Source organism: Delphinapterus leucas, chromosome 2 (genome assembly GCF_059928025.1).
Source record: "Delphinapterus leucas isolate spDelLeu-1000000601 "Yukka" chromosome 2, BTC_Dleu_Yukka2, whole genome shotgun sequence".
Classification (NCBI taxonomy): Eukaryota; Metazoa; Chordata; class Mammalia; order Artiodactyla; family Monodontidae; genus Delphinapterus; species Delphinapterus leucas.
In genome coordinates this window covers 67,531,768-67,553,950 of record NC_143130.1, presented here as the reverse complement: position 1 = coordinate 67,553,950, position 22,183 = coordinate 67,531,768, and the positions used below count along the sequence as shown (strand labels likewise).

The 22,183-nt window shown below is 36.3% G+C and overlaps 1 protein-coding gene across 3 annotated transcripts in view; it reads left to right on the top strand.

Moving 5' to 3' along the window:
- LRRC49 (leucine rich repeat containing 49) overlaps positions 1 to 22,183 on the top strand; it is a 135,242-nt gene that overhangs the window by 34,328 nt on the left and 78,731 nt on the right. For all 3 annotated transcript variants that reach the window (XM_022579921.3, XM_089907040.1, XM_089907041.1), the window contains one exon: positions 7,092 to 7,153. In XM_022579921.3, coding sequence (XP_022435629.2) covers positions 7,092 to 7,153 — 62 coding nt within the window. The remainder of the gene's footprint in view (positions 1 to 7,091; positions 7,154 to 22,183) is intronic.

Sequence of the window (22,183 nt, the reverse complement as noted above, 5' to 3'; positions counted from 1 at the left end):
TGTTTTTGTTTTTTTTTTGGGGTACGCGGGCCTCTCACTGTTGTGGCCTCTCCCGTTGCGGAGCACAGGCTCCGGACGTGCAGGCTCAGCGGCCATGGCTCACGGGCCCAGCCGCTCCGCGGCATGTGGGATCTTCCCGGACCGGGGCACGAAGCCGTGTCCTCTGCATCGGCAGGCAGACTCTCAACCACTGCGCCACCAGGGAAGCCCTCCCTAGTCGTCTTTAATCTGAGATGGTACCTGAGTCTTTCTTTGTATTTCCTGACATTGACATTTTTGAAGAATATCAGTTTATTATTTTGTAGAATGTTACTCAGTTTGGACTTGTCTAATTGTTTCCTAATGATTAGATTCATGTTATGTACTTTTGGCAGGAATATTAACAGTGGTGTTGTTGAGTTCTTCTCAGTGAATCATATTAAGTGTTCTTTAACTTTCAGCCTTTTTCTTATAAAGAATGCACACTCCTTTTTTTTTTGCAGTACGCGGGCCTCACTGTTGTGGCCTCTCCCGTTGCGGAGCACAGGCTCCTGACGCGCAGGCCCAGTGGCCATGGCTCACGGGCCCAGCCGCTCCGCGGCATGTGGGATCTTCCCGGACCGGGGCACAAACCCTTGTCCCCTGCATCGGCAGGCGGACTCTCAACCACTGCGCCACCAGGGAAGCCCCGGTATTTCCAATTTTTGGCTCTAACAAGTAAAGCGGCTATGAATATTCTTGTGGTCTTTTATTTATATATTTACTTTGGTGGACATATACTCTTATTTCTCTTACATAAATATGTAGGTGTATCATTACTGAGCCATGAGGTAGCTGGGTGTCTAAATTTATTAGAAACTGCTAAACAGCTTTATAAAGTGATTATACCATTTTACACTCCCACCAGCAATAAGTGAGAATTCTAATTGCTCCACATCCTTGCCAACATTTGACATTGACAGTCTTTATAAGTTTAGTGATACTATGATTTTCATTGTAGTTTTAATTTGCAGTTACTTAGTGACTAATGATATTGAGCATCTCTCCAATTACTTATTGGCCATCCTGGCATATCCCTTTGTGAAGTATCAGTTCAAGTCTTTTGCCCATTTAAAAAAAATGGGTTATCTTTTTATCCTTGAGTGTGGTGGATCTTTATTCTAGATTCAGTCCTTTGTTTCATATATGTATTGAATGTATTTTCTGCATGGCTTCTTTTTTGCTTTCTTAACAATGTTTTTGATATGTAAAAGCTTTAAATTTTAGTGACATACAATTTATCAATTTGCTTTCTTTTATCATTAGTGCCTTTTTTGTCTTGTCTAGGAAGTCTTTGCTTATCCCAATATCATAAATATGTTCTCCTCTGTTTTTTTCCAGAAGGCTTATAGTTTTACCTTCATTTTATGTCTGTCATCCACCTTTAATTAAATTTTGTGTATGGTGTGAGATGTAGAGGTCATGATTCATTTTTCCCAAATAGGGATGTCTATTTGCTCCATTGCCTTTTATTCAAAAGACCTTGCTTTCCCCCTTGAATTAAATTGGTTTCTTTTTCAAAATTGAGTTATAAGCAAATGAGTCTTTTTCTGAACCTTCTATTCTGTTACATCTATTTGTCTACCATTATGCCAAGACTATACTGTCTAATAACTCTAGCTTTATAATACATGGAGATATTTGGGGAGATCATTAATTTAATGAATTTAATTTGCTTAGATTTTATGTGTGAATAAGAATGATATTTGGTTAAAAGTATGGTTAAGTCAATCTAAAAGAGCTCTTTCAGTAATAATGAAATAAAAATTCAAAGTGATATTTTATTATTGGTTAATCATAAGTTTATTTTCACCAGGTGTTACATAAAATAATTGTGAGATGGTATCTTAGATTTGATTAAATATGGTAATTTTATTAGCATACCTAATATTTGTGTTTTATGAATCTGCAGATTCATTTCTTTCACTAATTATGGGAACATTCTGAGCCTTTATATTTTCAAATATTGCCTTCTCCCACTTTCTCTTTTTCTACTTCTTACACACCTGCTAGACATGGTATGGACCTTCTTGTTCTAGTTTTGTTTCTTAAAATTTCCATCATTCTTATTTTTCTCTGCTACATTTCTGCATGATTTTTACTTCTTTAATGCTATCTTTCAGTTCACTAACTTTCTCCTCAGTTTTGTCTAATCTGATTTTCAGTCCATCCATGAGTTTTTAATAATGACCATAATTTTTTGTTTCTAGAAGTTCTGCATGGATTAAAAAAAAAAAACGCCCAGATAGCTTTATTTATAGCATCTTTTTTTCTCATGTTTTGATTCATTTTATTTCTCTAATAATTTTAAACATAGATATTCCATAGTCTTTATCAAGTTATTATATTTTCTTAAGTTTTTGGTAATTCTACATTGTTGCCTAAAATTTATGCTTACTCTTGCTCACAGTAATTTTTTCCCATAACTTGATCATTTGGGGTCGTCCAAATGCCGTAAAATCTGAATTGAGTTTGTGTCTTTCCAGTGAGTTTTGCCAGGAGTGGTGGGGGCAAGAATGCTGGGGACCCTTTTTATGAGGAGTCTTGTTAGATCATGCATGTGATGTAAATTTGAACTACAAATTCAGATGTGGAAAGGCCTATGATTGTGAAATTGAGACGTTTTCTATTTTTCCTCATAGCTGTTGTATCTAGCTCTCTTAGATTATAAAGACTGGAAATCTCTTAGTCAGAGCATCAGTGCATGTTTATTAATCTGGTTTTTAGTTCCTTTTTATTTGGGGGGAATTACAACAGTGTATAGAAGAAAATCAGCCTGAAAGAGTAGCTTGCAGCTAGATTGACTGATATCTATTGTCATGTAATGAGTAGTAAATAAATATAAAAAGTAGGTACACATATTAATGCCTTTGGATAACAGAGGCAGATAACGGACTTTTTTCATGGCAAATAAAAGTATGATGAGTTGTTGATATGACGGTTTACACATATTATTCCTCATATAATATGTGTCTGTGTTACAAAGTGATGGCTATAGCAAGTAGTTAATTTTGGAATTAATTTTATAAAGCTTTTTATAGAAAAGAATACTTTTTTCTTTGTTTTTTTCAAACTTATTCAGTGCCTTGTTAATAAATCTGTTTTTACTTCTCAAAATTAAAATAATTACCCATACATATTTTAACTCTGACTTTTTTGTATAACAGAATAGATAACAAAATGAGAGTAGCCGTGATTTTATTATAGTCATCTTTGTGCTCCTTGATGCGTGCCAAAACCTCTATCTCTTCACCCTTCTTCTTCCTTATTCCTCTGCAGGAGGCTGCTCTAAAAATAGCTCCAGTAATAGATGTTCTACACATAGTCAGATTGCTGAATCATTTAGTTCTTTTGTGAAGTTTAGGAATATGGAAAACTCTCTGAGTTGAGTAGGACAAGCATGTTTCTAAAACAGCAGGTCATTATTCTTTTGAAAAATAAAGAATTATAATCCTCTCATAGTCTTGTAGTAAGTAATTTTTAAGGTATTTTTAAAGGATTATATTTTTTAAATATATAAAATGGTTTTGAGTCTTACTTTAAAACATATTTTGAATGTGATTCTGGAATCGTGTTTTGTTAAATATAAGAAATTTGACACTAAGAGAAGGTTAACAGAGGAGCTATAAATATTCCCCTATATGTAAATATTTTATTTCATCTTCTTTTTCTTATCTTAGGTATGTTATTGCCTCTTTGCAATAGTTTCACTGCCTGTGAAATAGTTACCTCCAGAAAAGAATTTCTGGTAGTGTTTGACACTTGACAGTGAAATAAGTGTGCTGACTTTTTCTCAGTTATGAGGATTTAGCTTTCTTAAATTATCTTTAACCCCTTATTTCTCCTTTCCCCATTATTCCAAAATAATTATATATATTTTTGATAAGCAGATTGTTGAGTGCTGGCTTCCCCAAAGTGGCACCAGAATAACCTGCTGATAAAGAAAAACTGAGATTATTACTTATTGGCAAGAAGAGCACATTTCCCTGACATAGTCTTAGTCATGTTTTTAAGGGCTAAGGCAGGATATTCATTTTTGAGATTTCTTGGGGGTCTGGTTTAAGGTGGGTCTTTCAGTGCAGTGGCTTCAGATTGATGAATCTATGATACGATAGATTTGGATTGTCTGGCACAGCAAGATGAGCTTTTCAAAGTGAATACTGGACCATTTGTTAAATTTTTGTTTTCTCTGGCATTAATAACTGTCTCACTTCTCCCATTAATTGAAGGTTCTATTGAAGTACCATTAATTAATGTCCAAACTCCCCAAGATAACTCTAAAATTCTTTTCTGTATTGGCAAAGATCTCAAGTAATCTATGTTTCATTTTCTCTCTTCAAAGATACCCCTTCTGGAGCCCTCTGTCCTCTGTCTCTAATGTAGACTGGTTGCCCTTAGGTCTTCTATGGAGATGACATCCTTGGATTTCTCTTGCCTCCCTCCAATAGTGAATCAGATTCCTGGATCTTATATTTCTACATCTTTGGTTTACTCTCATTTTAGAGCAACCATCTTCTAGTAGCTTTCAGCAATCTTTTTTTTTTTTCTGTAAATAACTCATGCATAGATAATTGATACGATAAATAGGATGTTTTCTTTTTGTCTATTGTAATGCTAGAAATTCCTTACAAAGTATATCTTAGAATTGCTAGAAAAATTACAGTTACAATTTTCTTATAGGAATGAAATTTGGAACAACAAAAATTACTGTGGGTAATTATTTTGCTTTTTAAAGTTCTGGAAAGGCTATTTACTAAACTGGTTTTGGGGTATGTGTAGTTGAATTCTGATTTTTAGTTTTTCAACTTGTGAATATTTTTTATAGCTGTATCAGGTAATGAGAGTTAATAATTTTGAAAATTTGATAAAAACTTCTGGTAAAATTTTGTTTCTTAAATGAAGATAAGTACAAAACACTATAATCAAATAAACTTAAAAACCCTTTTCTCACAATTTATACCTGATGTAATTTGAGTTTATATTTTAATAGCAAAAATATTATGTCTTGAAAGGCATCTGTGTGTCTAGTCTTTGAAGGTGGTAGGCTGGGGCTCAAAGAGACAAGTGTATTTTTTTTTAAGGTGCCTTGATTCAAAGGAGATTCCGACTACTGCTTCTCAGTTTCAACCAGTTAGATGTCAGCAAACAATGTTTATGCCCAGAAATATCTCACGTAGGTTCCAGGAAGAATTTAGGAGAAGAAGGATTCCTCAAACAGAGAAGGCTTTCAATCTGGCTGTGACTCTAAACTTCTAGAGACCAGATAGGAAGCAAGCTACCCTTTCCTTTGGAAATTAGGGCCCTGGAACAAAAAGAGATAACCCAGCTCTCCTCCCCCCGCCCACTCTACTCTTACTCTGGGAATATCAGAGAGAGGTAGCTGGTGGAGATGATTCAAGAAGTTTGCCAATATATAGAGCCTATCACCCAGTGAGGCAAATTTGATTGTCTTACTGTTTTCTGAAGACTTATTCTTTGACCATGGTTGAAAAACTCTAAAAATCACTAACTCACATCTGTGGAACAGGCTTTTCAGGGGTGGGCCTGAGAATGGTAATGCCAAGTGAATGGTATACATAGCCAGTGTTTTGATCACTGGTAGTTGTATTCCTTTTACATGGATTAGGGTCTAAGGGGTTGAGAGAAGGTTGAAGAATTGTACACAAGGGAAGCTATGTGGGAGAATGTCTTAAGCCAGATTCATTTCTCCTACGTCCTCTCAAAAATCAGTGAGACGTGGCTCTGCCACAATTCTATCACTTTTATGTTTTCTTGGTATAACAAGCTTTTAAAAATAAATAAATGAACTGTTTTTGGAAAAGCTGATCTTGTCTGTAATTTTAATGAATTGCCTGAATTTTTATTGGGTCTTGGAAATAATGGTAGTTTTAAAAGGGAGGAAGAAAAGGAGGGAGGAAAAAAGATGATGACTTATGCAAACAGTAAAACAAGTTTTGATTGGGTTTAAATATTGGTCACAATAATATTTAAAATGTACATACTTTTATTAGCATCATTCAATCTCATATAACAAGGAATTATTTTAAACAATATTGCCCTTAAAAATGAAAAACATTTAATATGAAAGTAGCACTATGTGTAGTATTTTAAAGAGCAGAGCATTGGAAGTCAGGATGACTGGAATCTTGTCCTTTCTTGGCTTCTGTATATATGACAGTATGTGTCTTGGGTCACCTTTCCACCCCTCTCCCACGTTGCCCCTGTGACAACCTCAACTGTTTACTTTTTCTTATGGGAATAATATAGGTAATTACTAAGCTTCCTCTCAAGATTCTGGTATTCCAGAATATGTCATACTTTTCAGAAGGTTTGTGTCTTTTCGCTTACTAAAATTAGTAAAAAATCATTTGGGCCCCAATATTTCGATATTTGCTAAAGGTAACTATGTTTAAACAGCAGTGTTTTGCTCAGGGGTGCTGCACCTAAACAGAACAGCATAGATTTCCAATTGTAAGAGTCTCTGATTCTTGCTTAGATTGGAATTTGTCCTTAACGATGCCCTCCGTTGTCACTTATTATGATCTACTTTTAGTGTTACAGGGGAATTGTCAGTGTACTGGTTCATTTGTAACTGAGTGGTATATTTCTGTGGGTTTGAGAATAGAGAGGTAAATAGCTTTGAAATTCTCAGTACTGTTTGGAAAGCTGGTTGCATAAACTTAAAATTTAAAGCATTTGAGTAGCTTCTTTTTAGAAGTGAGGTTTAACAAATGTTTGGTCATACTGTATTTGTGCTACAGTTGAAATGCTGAAGTAGCATTTTGGCTCCTTTCCCAAAAGCATGCTTGAAGAGGCTAGCAGCAGCATCTCCCTCTGTTCTCTTCAGTGCTTTTTACCTTGTGAGTGGTGCAGCTTGTTCTGCGGATATACTGAAACCCTCCCATTTAATCTGCAGTGTAGAAGAATGGAGCTCCATCTCCAGTAGAAATCAGTGGTCTAGCAAGGTTGCAGTAAATAGAAATGACTATATATTTCAACAGCTGAGCAAGAAGACATTTTTTAATATTTTTCTTCTTTCAGCTGGTAAATTTTTACTTTCTGTTTCCTTCTAGAGAGATGTGGATAATTTGCCCTGCCTCCAACGTCTGTTTCTCAGCTTCAACAATATATCTACGTAAGTGGAAACTCCCAACTTGTCATTTATTAATAACTTGATTGTGTGGGTTCTGGTGCTTTAAATTAAGATTGTAAATACCTTGGAGTAATTTATTGGCATGTAAGATTTTAAGTTGGAAAATGATAGGGCTGTCTGTGACAAAGTTCTTTGTGGAAAAACAAAGCTCTTGTGTATATTAGTGACTCTGATGCTAAAATGATGAAATTAGTATAATACGTGTTTTTTATAATTATACTTTAGAGTTGTTCCTTTGTAAAACATGTACGTGGAAATTTCAACATATATTTTGCTGTCCTTTGTTTGACGCTTAACTGCACTAGTCAGTTGCATTAGAATTTCTTTCATAAATTATCATCTACAATCTGTGTAGCTACTAAGCAATTTTGACATAGCAGGGTATGTTTGTCACTAAGCCACTTGCATATTAGGCCATAACTTCTAACTTGGTATCCCTACTTAGAGAACTAATGCAGCTAGAAGACTGTATATTAGAATATATAAATGTATAAGTTTTGTTTTCTAAAGATTTGAAGCATATCATCCTTTCTATTGTGATGACACATCATTCAGTGTCAATATGGAAGATTTCAGAACTGGAGCTGAGACGGGCAGTCAGACTTTTCAATGCAGAAGGAGTAGCTACCCTTTCCTAATTCTCTCCTTCTCCTCCTTCCCCTTTGCCCCTCAGTTCTTTAGTTTCACTTCAAGACTGTTCTCTGAACCTACTTTTATAGGAGGGTCAGAACTAAATATAAAAGTGTTGAGAGCACATCTTTTCCTGAGCTCTAGGTCTATGTTTCTGATTATGAAAAACCAGTTGAGCTTTTGCACATTTTCTGTTTGCATCTGTTTCCTATGTTAACCCCACATCCCTGTACTATATCTCTGAAAGGTAGAGATTAAGTCTGGATGGTGAATTTTGCATATAGGCGTTGTTTCAAAGGAAATACCCATAATTATTCTCTTATTACGCTTCTAAAGTTTTCTGAAAAACTTTTAATATTCTCTTCGGTTTAGGTTGAAGGCTGTTCCAGGGCTTTCATTTTCTTACTGATTGCTTTCTTTGTGTTTCTACATAGGCTTAGCCTTCTACCCTCCCCTAGTGCTTCCAGGTGATCTGCTTCTGAGGTCAAGTACATTTTCTGCTCTGTTCCTGTTGATGCCTATGGCCCAGGAGATGGTATAGAGAATATATTGGATCTGGGAGGAGAGTGCAAGCCTTGAAAACATTTCCATGAGCTTTACTTAAGGCATAAACATCTCAGGTAGCTGGGAAAGTAGAGATCTGTAGTGATAATTATGGTATCCTCATGTCCCGAGTGTCCTGCTATAGTCCTGGCTTGATACAGTTGCCTAATTTTACAGTTCAGTGACCCAGGAATAACATACAAGAAGAGTAGAAATAGCAGTATATAAAGGTAAAAGTACCTTTTAGGACTTTCTCTGGATAACTCTCAAATATCATCCAGCAAATGAAAATATCCAACAGTATATCCATTTTGCGGAGACAAAAATGTATTGACTGTTACATAGTAGGGCTTTTGGTTTTGACCAAGTTGTTGGATTCTTAGAGGTCTATTTGCATAAACTATTACCTGGTGGAAATTCAGAAAGTTCCGAAATGTGATGGCACCCTACTGCATTCAGAGAGCTTCAACTTGGGATAAATAGGTACCTATATTTAATGGTAGGTTGACCATGGCCTTGGTGGACAGAACCATTTTTGTATGTTTTCCTGCAGATATTAGAACAGTGCATTTAGTTCTGCTAGTAGGCATGCAAGATATATTTAGAGAATGAATGACACATATCCACGTCTGTGTATCTGAATAGAACCAGTGCCTCTGGTCAAAATATCCCTCAGAGCGTGAGGAAGACAGAGACATGGATAGGTAATTATAATACAGTGAGTTAAACTTAGTTGTGGTAATACGCAGAGATACTAGAAAATGTAAATCACTGTGGGGAAGGGAAGTAAAGGAAGCCTTCCTAGAAGGAGATGGTCCCTGGGCTGAGCTCTAAAGCTCACTTTACCTTTAGTAAAGTGAAGGGTACTTGGACATTCCAGGTAAGGGCACAACCTGGGCAAAGTAGATGCAGAAGGCTCAGAGTGGACTCACTAGGTCCAGCCTCTGGGCACCTGCAGTGAGATGCTTGCCCTTCTGCTCCCCTACCCCTATACTAGCCTCAGGTCTTCCTCCAGCTCATGGAATGCTGGAGGGACCTGCCAAAGTGCATTTTATAATAATTACCCTGAGAGAAATATTCTGTGGCTAATCAAGAGGATTGGTTATATCTACTTCATTCTTCAGATGTGTTCATTTCATTATTCAGCTCTTCTGAGGTGCTGTTGTCTGCTTGATTTGTTTTGTTTTTCTTGGCTCTCATGATCTTAATTTCCAAGTAGTCTGCATTTTTTTCTCTAATGGCTTATTCTTGTTTTATGAATGAGATAAAGTTCTTTTTTAATTTCTAAAATTTATTTTTTTCCTGTTACCTGTATTTGTTCTTTAAACTAAACAAAACAAAAATGCTGTCTTTCTTTTGTTCATTTGTTCTATGCTTATTTGGATGGCAGTTCTTATTTATAAATGAGAATCTGGATGAATTGTTTCCTCAACATAGGTTAGAAATATCACTGTGAATGCAAGTTATAAGGTCTCTGTCTGCAGAGGTTATAGGAGGGAGGAGGAAGGATTTCCACCCGGTTGGACTTTGCTTTATAATGTCCACAAGAAACTTGCCTTCTGGGAATGGGTGCTCCTTTTATGTCTTGGCCCAGATGCACTTACCCAAACCACTGCCCTTCTTCCCTCACCATTTTCAACCTGGGGACAATTCAGGAGTCAGCTGCTTTGAGGGTGAGAGGCTGGCAAATTGTTACCAAACCCTCCGATAATTACTGGACAACTAATCCACATCTGCTGGCAACGTTTTCTGCCTCTGATCCTAGGGGATATTCTGAGGTTCTGTGGGCAACATTTACTTAACAATGATCCTGTTCATTTCAGGTTTTACTGATTCCATCTGCTTTATATCTTCCAGAAATTCCTTAGTGTTCTGGTCTCCTGATGGAACTCTTTCTGGTTTTCTAGTATTGCTAAGGATATTTTCATACTTTTATGTTCAGTCATTTCAAAGAGATTTTGAGAGGGTGGAGAAAGGTAAGAGCATGTGCTCAGGCAGCCATTCTCATAACTGTCCTTACTTTGGTGATTTCCCCAAATAGGCTACACATAAAAATATCCTTGGAGGCTTTAAAAACACATAGTCCTTGGTTCACTGCTGGGTAACCTGCTCCAGTAGATTTGGAGTGGGGCCAGAGAGCTGTATGTTTTCAAGGCTTCTCAGAGGATTCTGATGTGCAGTTTGATGCTAGATTTGGGAACCACTGAGTTATGGCACCCCAAAATCAGAATATTTGTTAACTTAAAGATTACTATTTTATGTAAAATTTCCTTTCACAAGGAAAAGCTTTTAGACAAAAATATTTTTCAGGGGTAAATATGTACTACCCTCAGAGGTAGTTTATGATCTGTAGCCAAAACCCAGGGGGTTTCATCTCTTTTCCACAGAGGCAATGCAGAGTTCTGCTCTTCATTACTAGGTTAAGTTGTAATTGATTCTTCTTTCCTGTCTCTCTTTTCTTTCATTCTCCAACGCAGAAAGTTTTTATGAGCTTTTTTTTTAAAAAAACAAAGGAAGATGCATTTATAATTCTAGTGCTTTCCTTGCCTAAAAGGGAATGGTTACTATTGCTTCCAGAACTGAGGGGATGTTAGTATCATTGGGAAAGGAGTCAAATACTAGCCAAGGTCAAGTATCAGATCAGGACTCTTAGTCTCATATATTCTTTTTTTTGAATTGTGGTAAAATACTCATAAAAGTACCATCTTAACCATTTTAAAGTATACAGTGCAATGGTGTTAAATACATTTACATCGTTGTGCAGCCAATCTTCTGTTGCGCAGAACTCTTTTCATCTTGCAAAACTGAAATGTAATACCCATTAAACAATAATTCTCCATCCCTCCCTCCCCAAGCCCCTGGCAACCACCATTCTACTTTCTGTCTCTATGAATCTGACTACTCTAGGTACCTCACATAAGTGGAATCATGCAGTATTTGTCTTTTTGTGACTGGCTCATGCCACTTAGCACGATGTCCTCAAAGTTCATCCATGTTATAGCATGTGTAAAAATTTCCTTCCTTTTTAAGGATGAATACTCATGTATGATCCTTGAGGTGGCATGGAACTAACTAGAAGAGGGAGCTGGCAGAATGAACCATGATTACCTCTTCATCCTCACTGTCTTCCCATAGTGCCCTATGAACTTGCCCTGTTCCACCGAACTTCCTTAAACGTCATGCTCCCCCTTGCCCACTCATCTTTGCATCTACTGTGGCTTCTGACAATAACATTTTTTCTATCCTCTGTCTGTCTGAATAACACCTGTGGATGCTTTAGATCTCAGGTTAAATGACACCAAGGGTTCTCAAACTTTAATATGCCTAAGGACCATCTGGAGAGCCTGCTAAAATGCCATGCTTGGGAACCCATCTTCCATGGATTCTAATTCAGTAGTTTTAGATGGGGCTCAGGAATTTGTATCTTTAGCAAGTCGTGCAGCTGACTTAAAAATACCGTTGGTCTCTGTTTTTCAGACTTTGAGTCAGAACCCATACAAGGATCCTAAAGTTGATTAGTCAGTTTTCGTTCAAGACCAGAAAAATAAAAACAGAATAGAGAATATCAGTTTGTTAAGCATTGTAAGGGTGAACACTGTCTCATGAAAAAGTTACAGTTTTAATATACGTGGGTGTATCCATGCATGTGTGTGTGTGTGTGTGTGTGTGTGTGTATTATTTTACTGTAGATATTTGGGAACTGGGTTACATTGTAGATATATTTTTCACTATAGACTGGGTTTAAAAAGTTTAAAAAATACTGTGGGGTCTTGCTACATGCTTTCATAGCTTCCTATATTTCTACTACTAGTGCAGTGTTCATAATTAATTGTACCTTCATTTTAAATTATTCTCCCTGCTAGATTGTAAACTTGACTGAAGGCAGAGGAATGTCTGCTTTGCTCACTATAGTCTCTCTAGCATCTAGCCACGTATGTGCTCTTAGTTGAAAATTTGTAACAGGAATTTAGTCCCTCAAATATAAAGATTTTTCTTTGTGGTCTTGTTTTGGAGGGCCCCTCTTTCTTATCATTACTAAGTCTTTTGGACTGCTTAATGTCTGGGCGTGTGAGGTTTAAAGGCTTAAGCAGTCAAAATTATTTTGGTAGTTGTTTCTGGCTTCCAGGTCAATATACTGATTTGCCAGTAAGGATCTTGCCAAGAACTTCTAGATATGAGACTAATCTGTAGAAACTAAGCCTTCCTGTTAGACAGTGGTGTATTAAGGGTAGGGTCGTTGACATGGTTTGTCCCAGGGTGCGGGCAATATGGAGCTGCAGTGTCTGCTGCAGCAGAGCATTTATATGGTCATTTATACTTCAGAGACAAATAGACACACAAACCCATAGGAAGAGAGACCAGATGGGTGCTTAGCAGAGGCAGGGGGTGGAAGGAGGAGGAATTGGAGGAAGGCAGTCAAAGGTACAAACTTCCAGTTATGAGATAAATATGTACTAGGGATGTAATGTACAACAGTCTAACACTGCTGTATGTTATATATGAAAGTTGTCAAGAGAGTAAATCCTAAGGGTTCTCATCACAAGGAAAATGTATATATATTTCTATTTCTCTATTTTTGTATCAGTATGAGATGATGGATGTTCACTAAACATCATTGCTTCTTCTTACCACTATGCACTGGAAATTTTAAACAGTACTCCTTCCTGCCAGTGTAGACCTCTCATATGTCCTTCTTCCCCTAGTAAGACAATGGTATTTGGACTCTGCTTTCTCTTTATGATGTCATGGAGAATTTTAAACTAGGTTTCCATTTTCTTTTTTGAGGAAGGAATGCTTTTACACATTGTCTAATGACCTCTTTTAGTAATTATAGTATAACTAAAGGTCAGTGAACTACAAGCTTTGGGGTGTGACTTTTCCTTTATTACAGGGCAAGATTATTCTCCAGGCTGTTTTCAAAATTTTACTGAAAATGGTTCATGGTTTTACCTTTATCAGGAAGTCATTTTCTTTGCATTTTTCTCAAACTGTACTTCAACTTGGTAAGTCATTCTGTATGAATTATATATTCAGAAAAGAACCTATGTTAGGCGAGTCAGAGAAAGTCTAACTGCCTTGCAGTTATCTCTTTTAGTACTAGTTGATATTTTAAGGAGTGAATTATTTCACTGACCTTCAGAATGTATTGATATTTGTTATGAACTCAGGTTGTTACGTAAAGTAGTCCTATAGTTGAGATGTAGGACAGTGTTGCTATGTCATTTTGGCTTGAAGGAAATTAATTTTCCTTAGTTCTAGTATCCAGCAAACTGTTAGAATACCTTCATTTTTTTCCCTTTGTGACCAAAATTAACAGGTAACCAACAGTATAGGAATCTTCTTGCTAACTGAATAAAACACAGGAAATCCCCTATTTACAGATCTTTTCTGACCGCCTACTAAGAGCTTTAAATTTGAGAAATGATTACATACTTACTGAGGAAATTTCGTTATCAGTATCCATTTAACTACTTCTCTTGAGGTGTTTGCCTAATGGCTGACATGTGATTCACCTTCAGACAAACATTTAATTGCATTCTTCTAAATATGATGACCTTCATCTAAAGAGAACCTATAAGAGCAGATTCTAAAAATAGTTGTTTTTATTTAATCCATTGCTGTTTTACTCCTTTACCATGAGCAAAACCCCCAGACTGTGCTAAGGCATAGTCCCTTAGTGGCTGACGGTCAAGCCTAGCTGCAGCTTTTTAATTCTTTCAGAAGGAAAATAGGTGAGAAGATATGTCTCCACAACTAATGACAGATTTTTTTCTACTACTTCAGAATAGTAGACTTTGAGGTACGATAAATTTGTTTTATCATTCTCATAGTTGACGTAATTATTTGATCTAAATTTAATTTATTTAAAACATAGAAATTTTACTAAAATAATTTTTATATAATTCTATTATATACCTGATGCCAATATTACGTTATTACAGGCAACTTTTCCTTTTAGAGATCAAAAGTAGAAATTATTCTAAAATATAAAAATGTTTAAAATGGACCAACTTCATTTTCTTCATTGTTTTTAGGACATTCAGTTTGTTAGATGACTGTGTAGTCTGTAATGCATTGCATTCTAATACAAATGCTTTGAATTTTTCTACACTAATTTAATTAGTTAATTTCCTCTGTCCTTGTTTTATTTTTGTAATCAAAATTACTTTTTATTTCTGTGAGTTTTAGGTGTTTGCTGATCTCCTGTTAGACTACTAACTGTGCAGATGGAATATGAACACAGTGATACTGTGTACTCTTGCCAAGTGGCAGTATTTATTATTGAAGACATTGGAGGTTTTTTTCTGATTTAAGGGAACTAGCATTACTGCTATTCACACAGTAAAATTGTAAGATTTGAAATTGTAAGATTATCCTATTAAGTTCTGTAGATGAATGAGCATTAGAAATCAACAACTTTCTATGCCTTGTACATGTTTATAGTATTTTGTACAGTTATAAAATCTAAAAGTGTTTTGCGTTAAGCTGGATTTTAAAGTGTGTAGAATACATTTGCTTTATATCTTCTAGTTTACTCAGTTGAATATAGAATTTACTGTCAAGAGAAAATTACTGAAGTGACAAGACAAAAGGTTAAAGGCTTCAGTCAGAGGTGTTGTCAGGGAGCACCTGAAAACCAGGTGACTGACTGCAGCAGGGTCAGAGCTTTTATAGGACATTTGGCAAGTTGAGTACGTAATCTTGTGGTTTACCATACGAAGCAATTTTCAGCTTTAACCTCCATTAGAGGTTGTGGATTATCCTTGTTTTCATGCCTCTTGCTTGAGGACTCAATAATCATTAGAATAGTATTTTTTGAGGACTGTTTTTGCAAGCCTTGTGGTTTATTGAAGAGTCAGAGTTATAGGGCATGGGTGGTAGATAATAAAATGGAAAGAAAGGGGGGAATAGGTACGAGGCTATGGGGAAACTGGGGATCCTCTATCATATTTGTTTTATTCCTTTTGTGTTATCTTTGAAGGAGAGAAAGTCAGGAAAAACCTATTGGGTAGCAGTTACTTTTTATTGTTATTACAAGCCTATTTTATTATCTTTCTTTCTATCAGTATCTGTAGTCATGTAAAACATTAATTCTGTAGGTACAATAATTCATATAAGTGCTGTTATGGATTTTATTTATATCATTATGAAGGAACTTCACAGGAAGTTTTCTGGATATTCTTATTATAATCATAAAGTTTCCTTTTCATTTATGTAAGGGTAATTTATTTGTGTGTGTATGTGTGAGTTTTTCTAAAAGGAAGGATTCTTGAACTAAAATTAAGACCCTGTGAGCAGGCTGTTTGTACACATAGGCTCTTACTGGGTTCACACGTACATAGTTGAGAGGCTGATAGCTATTCACGGCAGTAAATTAACATTTTAAGGCACTGATGTGTCAAAGTCCCTTTTGGGTTTTACTAATGTGAAGGTTCTAGAAGTTGCAGACATTTTTGGTACATATTACTAAGGGGGAATTTTTTTTTTTTTTTTTTTTTTGCGGTACGCGGGCCTCTCACTGTTGTGGCCTTTCCCGTTGTGGAGCACAGGCTCCGGACGCACAGGTTCAGCGGCCATGGCTCACGGGCCTAGCCGCTCCGTGGCATGTGGGATCTTCCCAGACTGGGGCATGAACCCGTGTCCCCTGCATCGGCAGGCGGACTCTCAACAACTGTGCCACCAGGGAAGCCCTAAGGGGGAATTTTGAATCTTAAAATTACTCATGATTATATGTTATATGTAATAACATATGATTATATGTTATATTGGGAGATTGTTTCTAGGTGTTCAGAAACACAGTTATGGTAAATTGAGACCAATGTGTGTTTTATGATTTCCTTTTTGTTTTGTTCTACAAATTCAAGGTATAAGTAGATTAAATCCAAAATGCATTTAGAAATAAACTTAACGTATATAGGTAACTTCCACTAGTGCTCTTCCTTGTACTTGTAGAAAATACTTTCAAAAGGGGTTTGAAGTATTTTGCAATAAAAGTCTCAAATACAGTGAACATAAACATTTAAAACAAAGGTAAGTGACTGTAATATTCCCTTCTTGTCTTTGTCTTGTTATGTTATGTTTTGTTTTCATTGCAGTATAGTTGATTTACAATGTTAGTTTCAGGTATATGGCAAAGTGATTCGGTTCTCATGAAAATAGAAATTCTGAAAAAAAATGTTTACATATCTGTTATGGGTTAATTTACGTCCATTCCACCTCCCAACTCCCCCATCCCAACACAAATTCCTGTGTTGATCTCTTAACCCCCAATACCTCAGAATGTGACCTTATTTGAAGATATGGTCTTTACAGAGGTAATCAAGTTAATAGGAAGACATTAGGGTGGACCCTAATCTAATAAGACTGATATCCTTATAAAAAGGGGAAATTTGGAGACAGGTATACAGGAAGAGTGCCATGTGAACATAAAAATGGCTATTTACAAGTCAAAGAGAAAGGCCTAGAACAGATCCTTCTCTCACAGCCCTCAGAAAGAAGCAACACTGCCAACACCTTGATTTCAGACTTCTAGCCTCTAGAACTGTGAGATAATAAATTTCTGTTGTTTAAAAAAATAAAAATAAAAAATAAAACAAAGGTAAGTGAACAGATACTGAAAGGACTGAATAAACTGGTTAGTTAATTTCAGGAAAAAAACAAGGTTAAAATCAATCACGCCAAAACCCCAAGTATGTACTGCTAACCACAAAACTTTCAAATTTGATCTACTGGAAGAACTTTTGTTCATCCTTTATAAATCAGTTCAAACACTAAGCAAGGAGAATTATTTTCTTTTTCTATTATCTCTACCATACCTCTTAGAGTACTATATATAATATCTGTTTTGATGTATATCCAGTTATAACTTAATCATAGTATCTGTCATATTTGGCACATAGTAGGCATGTAATTATTATTCTTTTAATTAATGAATAAACAAGACCAAAGTTTAAAGCTGATGTTTTTCAATATTTATAGATAATTTTTAATAGCCCTTTTCAGCATGTTATCTTATTTAGTTGTCTGAGGATTCAGTTTGCAGCTAATTCAGCATGGCTGTCCCCTGGGATATAAAATGCTAAGAAGTACATAAAACAAGGAAGCTAAATTAAAATTATTTTATGGTACAGTTGGGTTATTAGAAACAACTGTCACAAGATCTTCCAGACTGAAAGCTTTCCTCAGTGATTTAAGATTTCATTGGGTTACTTTTTGAATATTTGAGTAGATTCAACGTTGTTCTTGGAGAAGAACTGAGACTGTGCTTCAGGTAGCTTCTGAATTATCTGATGCAAAGATAAGATAGCCCTCTTATATATAAATATAAATATATGCCCTTTTAAAGTCCTTGTCTACTAATTCCAACATTCCAACATCTGTCATATCTGGGACCTTTATAGTGACCTGTTTTTCCTCTTTGATGTATGTATTAAGTTTTCTTGCTTTCTCATGTATCTGGCAATGTTTTATTGCATTCTTGGCATTGTGGATATTATGTTGTTGAGACTGTGTTTTGTTGTCTTAATTTAAAGATTGTTGAGTTTTGTTCTGTAAGGTAGTTAAACTACTGGAGAATCAAGTTGATGCTGTTGAGGCTTATTTTCAGGCTTTTTTAGGGCAGGTCTAAAGTAATCTTATTCTACAAGTAGAGAAATAAGCTTTTTATCTATATTTATTTTTTCCTGACAGTAAACACAAGGTTTCTACATCAAAGGCAGACTGATTAATACCTGCAGAATATCTTTGCACTGGTTTCCCATGCTCCATTTTTCCTCAAAGGGTTATGTGATGGGGCAGATGTCACGTACATGTCCAGGGTGGGGAGTTTGTAGCACATCAGAGGAACCCAAAATTATTAGTTTTGGAGCTTATATAGGAGATGCTTGCACAGCTTCACCTCCTCCCCTCTGGAGAAGGAGAGAGAGACAGAGACACACAGAGAGAGAGATGGGGAAGGCTTCTTGGTCAAATACCCTTTAGAATGTAACTGCTTAGTTCTGGGAGATAAAGTTCTATGTCATTCCAGAGGTCTCTACCTATGCAATCACTTTTAACCCAGGTGCCAATTCTCTTTGCTCAGAAAGCCCTGCCCATGCAGAAATATGAACATCTTAACATTGCCCAATATAGAGCAGCCCAACAGCTAAGGCATAGCATTTCTGGGACCTCAACTGTATTCACTGTGTTTTCACTGTGGTCTCTTACTATGTCTGGTTGGACCTCCAATGTCTCCCAGCTCTGTGTGGCCTATAGGTACACTTTTCATCTCATGGCCCCTTAATAGTTGTATTTTGGTAGGTTTCCCGGAGCCACCCTGTGTTGGTACATCTTAACATTCAGCCAAATACTTGAAAGACTTCTATGCAGATTTCTGGAGTTTCTTCTCTACACAACTCCTTATTCTCCACTGCCCCCCACCTCAAATCCCAGCAGCCCCAGCGGACCCAAACTCTGACCTCTGTTTCATCCACCCAGTGAGACCTCTGTTCCTTTTTGACTCCCCTTCTCTGTGCTGTGATCTGGAAAGTGCCTCCAGGCAGAAAGCAAGACTAAAGTGGCCTTCATGTGTTTCTCTTCTCCAGTGATCAGCTCTATCCTGTCTGTTGTTCAACGCTTGCGTCTAATATTTTGTCCAGTTTCATAGTTGTTTACATTGGGAAATTGAGTCTGATACCATTACCATCATAGCCAAAACTGCAAGTTCCTTCTACTATATTTTCAAATTATCATGTTGTATACCATCTTTGCCATCTACCTGTCTGGTATTTAAAGGATATGAATTCCCTTTAAATTAACAATACTGTATTCCTGTATCTAAGAACCAGTGACTTAATCTAATCCTGAATTGGTAAATGTGCAGTTTCTGTGAAAAGCCTCCCTGATATTTAAATTAAACAATTAAGAAATGAGCTAAAAATCTATTGTAAAAATCCACTCCAATATCATGTTATTTGTCCAGAAATCTCCATGCTCTGTCTTTATTACTTTGTCTCCCTATAGAAATTCCTTCAAAATTTAACATATTCTAATATTTTTTAAAGAGATTGAGGAAAGAACTAGTTAAACCAGAAAATTCTGGCTAGTGAAAGATACTACAGTGGAGCACCGATTTTGTTATGGGTTAAAGTGAAAAGGGAGCCCTATGAATGTATGATTAAATTATTGGGATACTTTTTCCTATGCCCACACATTAAATATGTCTACATACAGTCATTCCTGAGTCCATGTCTGAGATTACAGGATCATGTCATTCTCAAAAGAAAAATATTTTCCTATTTGTGATAGAAAAATACATGTTATCTAAAATCTGTATTAAATTATTTAGGAATACATTTATAAGAATTGTATGTTTCTATAAAACCTGCTGACTTTTGATGTTTGAAGGGTGATTGATAATCATACCCTTTCTCTTCTGCTCTAAGTTTTGAATCAATTGAAAGATACAGGAATCAGACAAATGGAGTATGAAATAGGAGAATGCAGCTTAGATATGCACCTACAATCAGGCTTCCTAATATATATCTCTCCTGGATTGGATTTTCAACTCACTGGCAGAGGAATTGGAAAACTGAGATCTCCCTCTCTGGGAGGAGTGGAGCCAAAGAGAACACTCCCATCCTGGAGACTGTGTGGCCTGAAAGAAAAATAAGAGAATACTATTATGGTATTCTGGTACTATTATGTATGCACTTCTCCTTTTGAGAGTTTACCTCCTAGGAATTGTGTGTGTGTGTGTGTGTGTGTGTTTGTGAATAGGTTATCAGATGGGGTAAATTAGTTGCTTTCTCCATATTAGTTTTTAGTATTAAAGATGACTTTTATGAAGGGCTGAAACTTAGCTTGGTCAGGAAGGAAAATTATTGCCTGATCTTGATAGTCACTGAACTTCCAGTCAGGCCTTGGTTAAAGACCAGGGCATTTTCCCCTTTAAAAAAAATCTTGCTTATATCCAAGTAAGGGAGTTGGGGCTCTCTATAAATAGGGAGGGTATTTCTGGATTCTTGCCTTGAAGGGAGGTGAGTCAGTTAGGCTTGTTTTTCCTGGACACCTAAAAAGATATCACAGTGGCTTAATTATATACTCCAAGGCACCTTAATGGTTAGTTCAGAACTGTTGACTAGCATCTGGGAATTGTTTTTTGACAAAACATCCTTCTTATGGTTTAAAAAGAAGTTGACAATGTCATTTGTTGACCCCATGTTAGAGACCATAGTTTTTAGTTTAGGAATCTCCTGGGAAGCACTGAATAATGTAAGCCAAATTAATAATATTTTTCTGCTAGTTCCTTTCATCTTGTCTTTGGGGTTTGCTTTTTTGCACTTCTGGGGTATTGGCTTGTGATTCTCCAGAATAACCCACTTGAGGGATTATGAGAGTGTTTTTCATAGCTGCATGGGATTAGGATGTAGGACTACCTTAGAGATATCCAGAGGATGGTAGCTAATAATTACTCCTCATCCTTCACATCCTCTACCATTTCATTAAAATGGCTTCATCTCTTTCATTTAAAGAATTTAAAATTTCTTCCCAGTTGGTTTCTGAAGAACGTTGTTGATACATTTCTCTACATAAAACACCAAATAAGGCATTGTGGGGAGTGACAGAGGGTAAATATATGGCTTCTTTTTTCTATGAGTGTATATTCTAATGACAGAGAACACACAAAGACACAAACGTAAAACAAACCACCACTGCTGCCTGTAGAAAAGCCAACAGCCCCAGAATCACAGTCTATCAGCTTAGAAGCTCTGACGTAAAGAGCACTTCTTCCCTGATAACTCTGGCAAAAAGGGTTTTTTTGGGGGGTTGTTTTTTTATTGAAATATAGTGTTATTGAAGTATGTTGTGTTAGTTTCTGGTGTACAGCAAAGTGATTCAGTTATATATATATATATATATATTCTTTTTCATATTCTTTTCCATTGTGATTTATTACAGGATATGGAATATAGTTCCCTGTGCCATACAGTAAGACCCTGCTGTTAATCTATTTTATATACAGTAATTTGTATCTGCTAACCCCAAACTCCTACTTTATCCCTCCCCCACTCCCTTTCCCCTTTGGTAACCATAAGTATGTTTTCTATGTCTGTGAGTCTGTTTCTGTTTTGTAAATAAGTTCATTTATATCATATTTTAGATTCCACATATAAGTGATATCATATGGTATTTGTCTTTCTCCGTTTGACTTACTTCACTTAGTATGATGATCTCTGGGTCCATCCATGTTGCTGCAAATGGCATTATTTCATTCTTTTTTATGGCTGAGTAATATTCCATCATATATATGTATGTGTATATATATATATATATATATATCTCACATCTTCTTTATTCATTCATCGTCAGTGGACATTTATGTTGCTTCCATGTCTTGGACATTGTAAATAGTGCTACTATGAACATTGGGGTGCATGTATCTTTTTGAATTAGAGTTTTCTCCATATACATGGCAAAAAGTTTTTGAAGAGCCCTAAAGTTCAAAAATGTGGTCCTGGACCAGTAGTCTCAGCATCACTGGGAGCTCAAGAGGAATCCAGAATCTCAAGCCCTACCCTAGACCTACTAGATCAGCATCATCATTTTTAAAAGACCCCTGGGTAATTCAAATGTGCATTATAGTCTGGGAAGCACTGTCAGAGGTTTCTGATTGTGCTTGTTTGTTATTTAGGTCAAGTGCCCAGTTGGAACTAGTCACTGTGGCCACAGGCATATAGGACATACTAAATGCTCAAGGCTGGGACATATGTTCTCTATTCCCTAGCACAGTATGCGTGGGATCAGTTTGTGGATTGGGTTTGCTATAGCCAAGAAGTGTTCTGTTACCAGGGGAAGCAG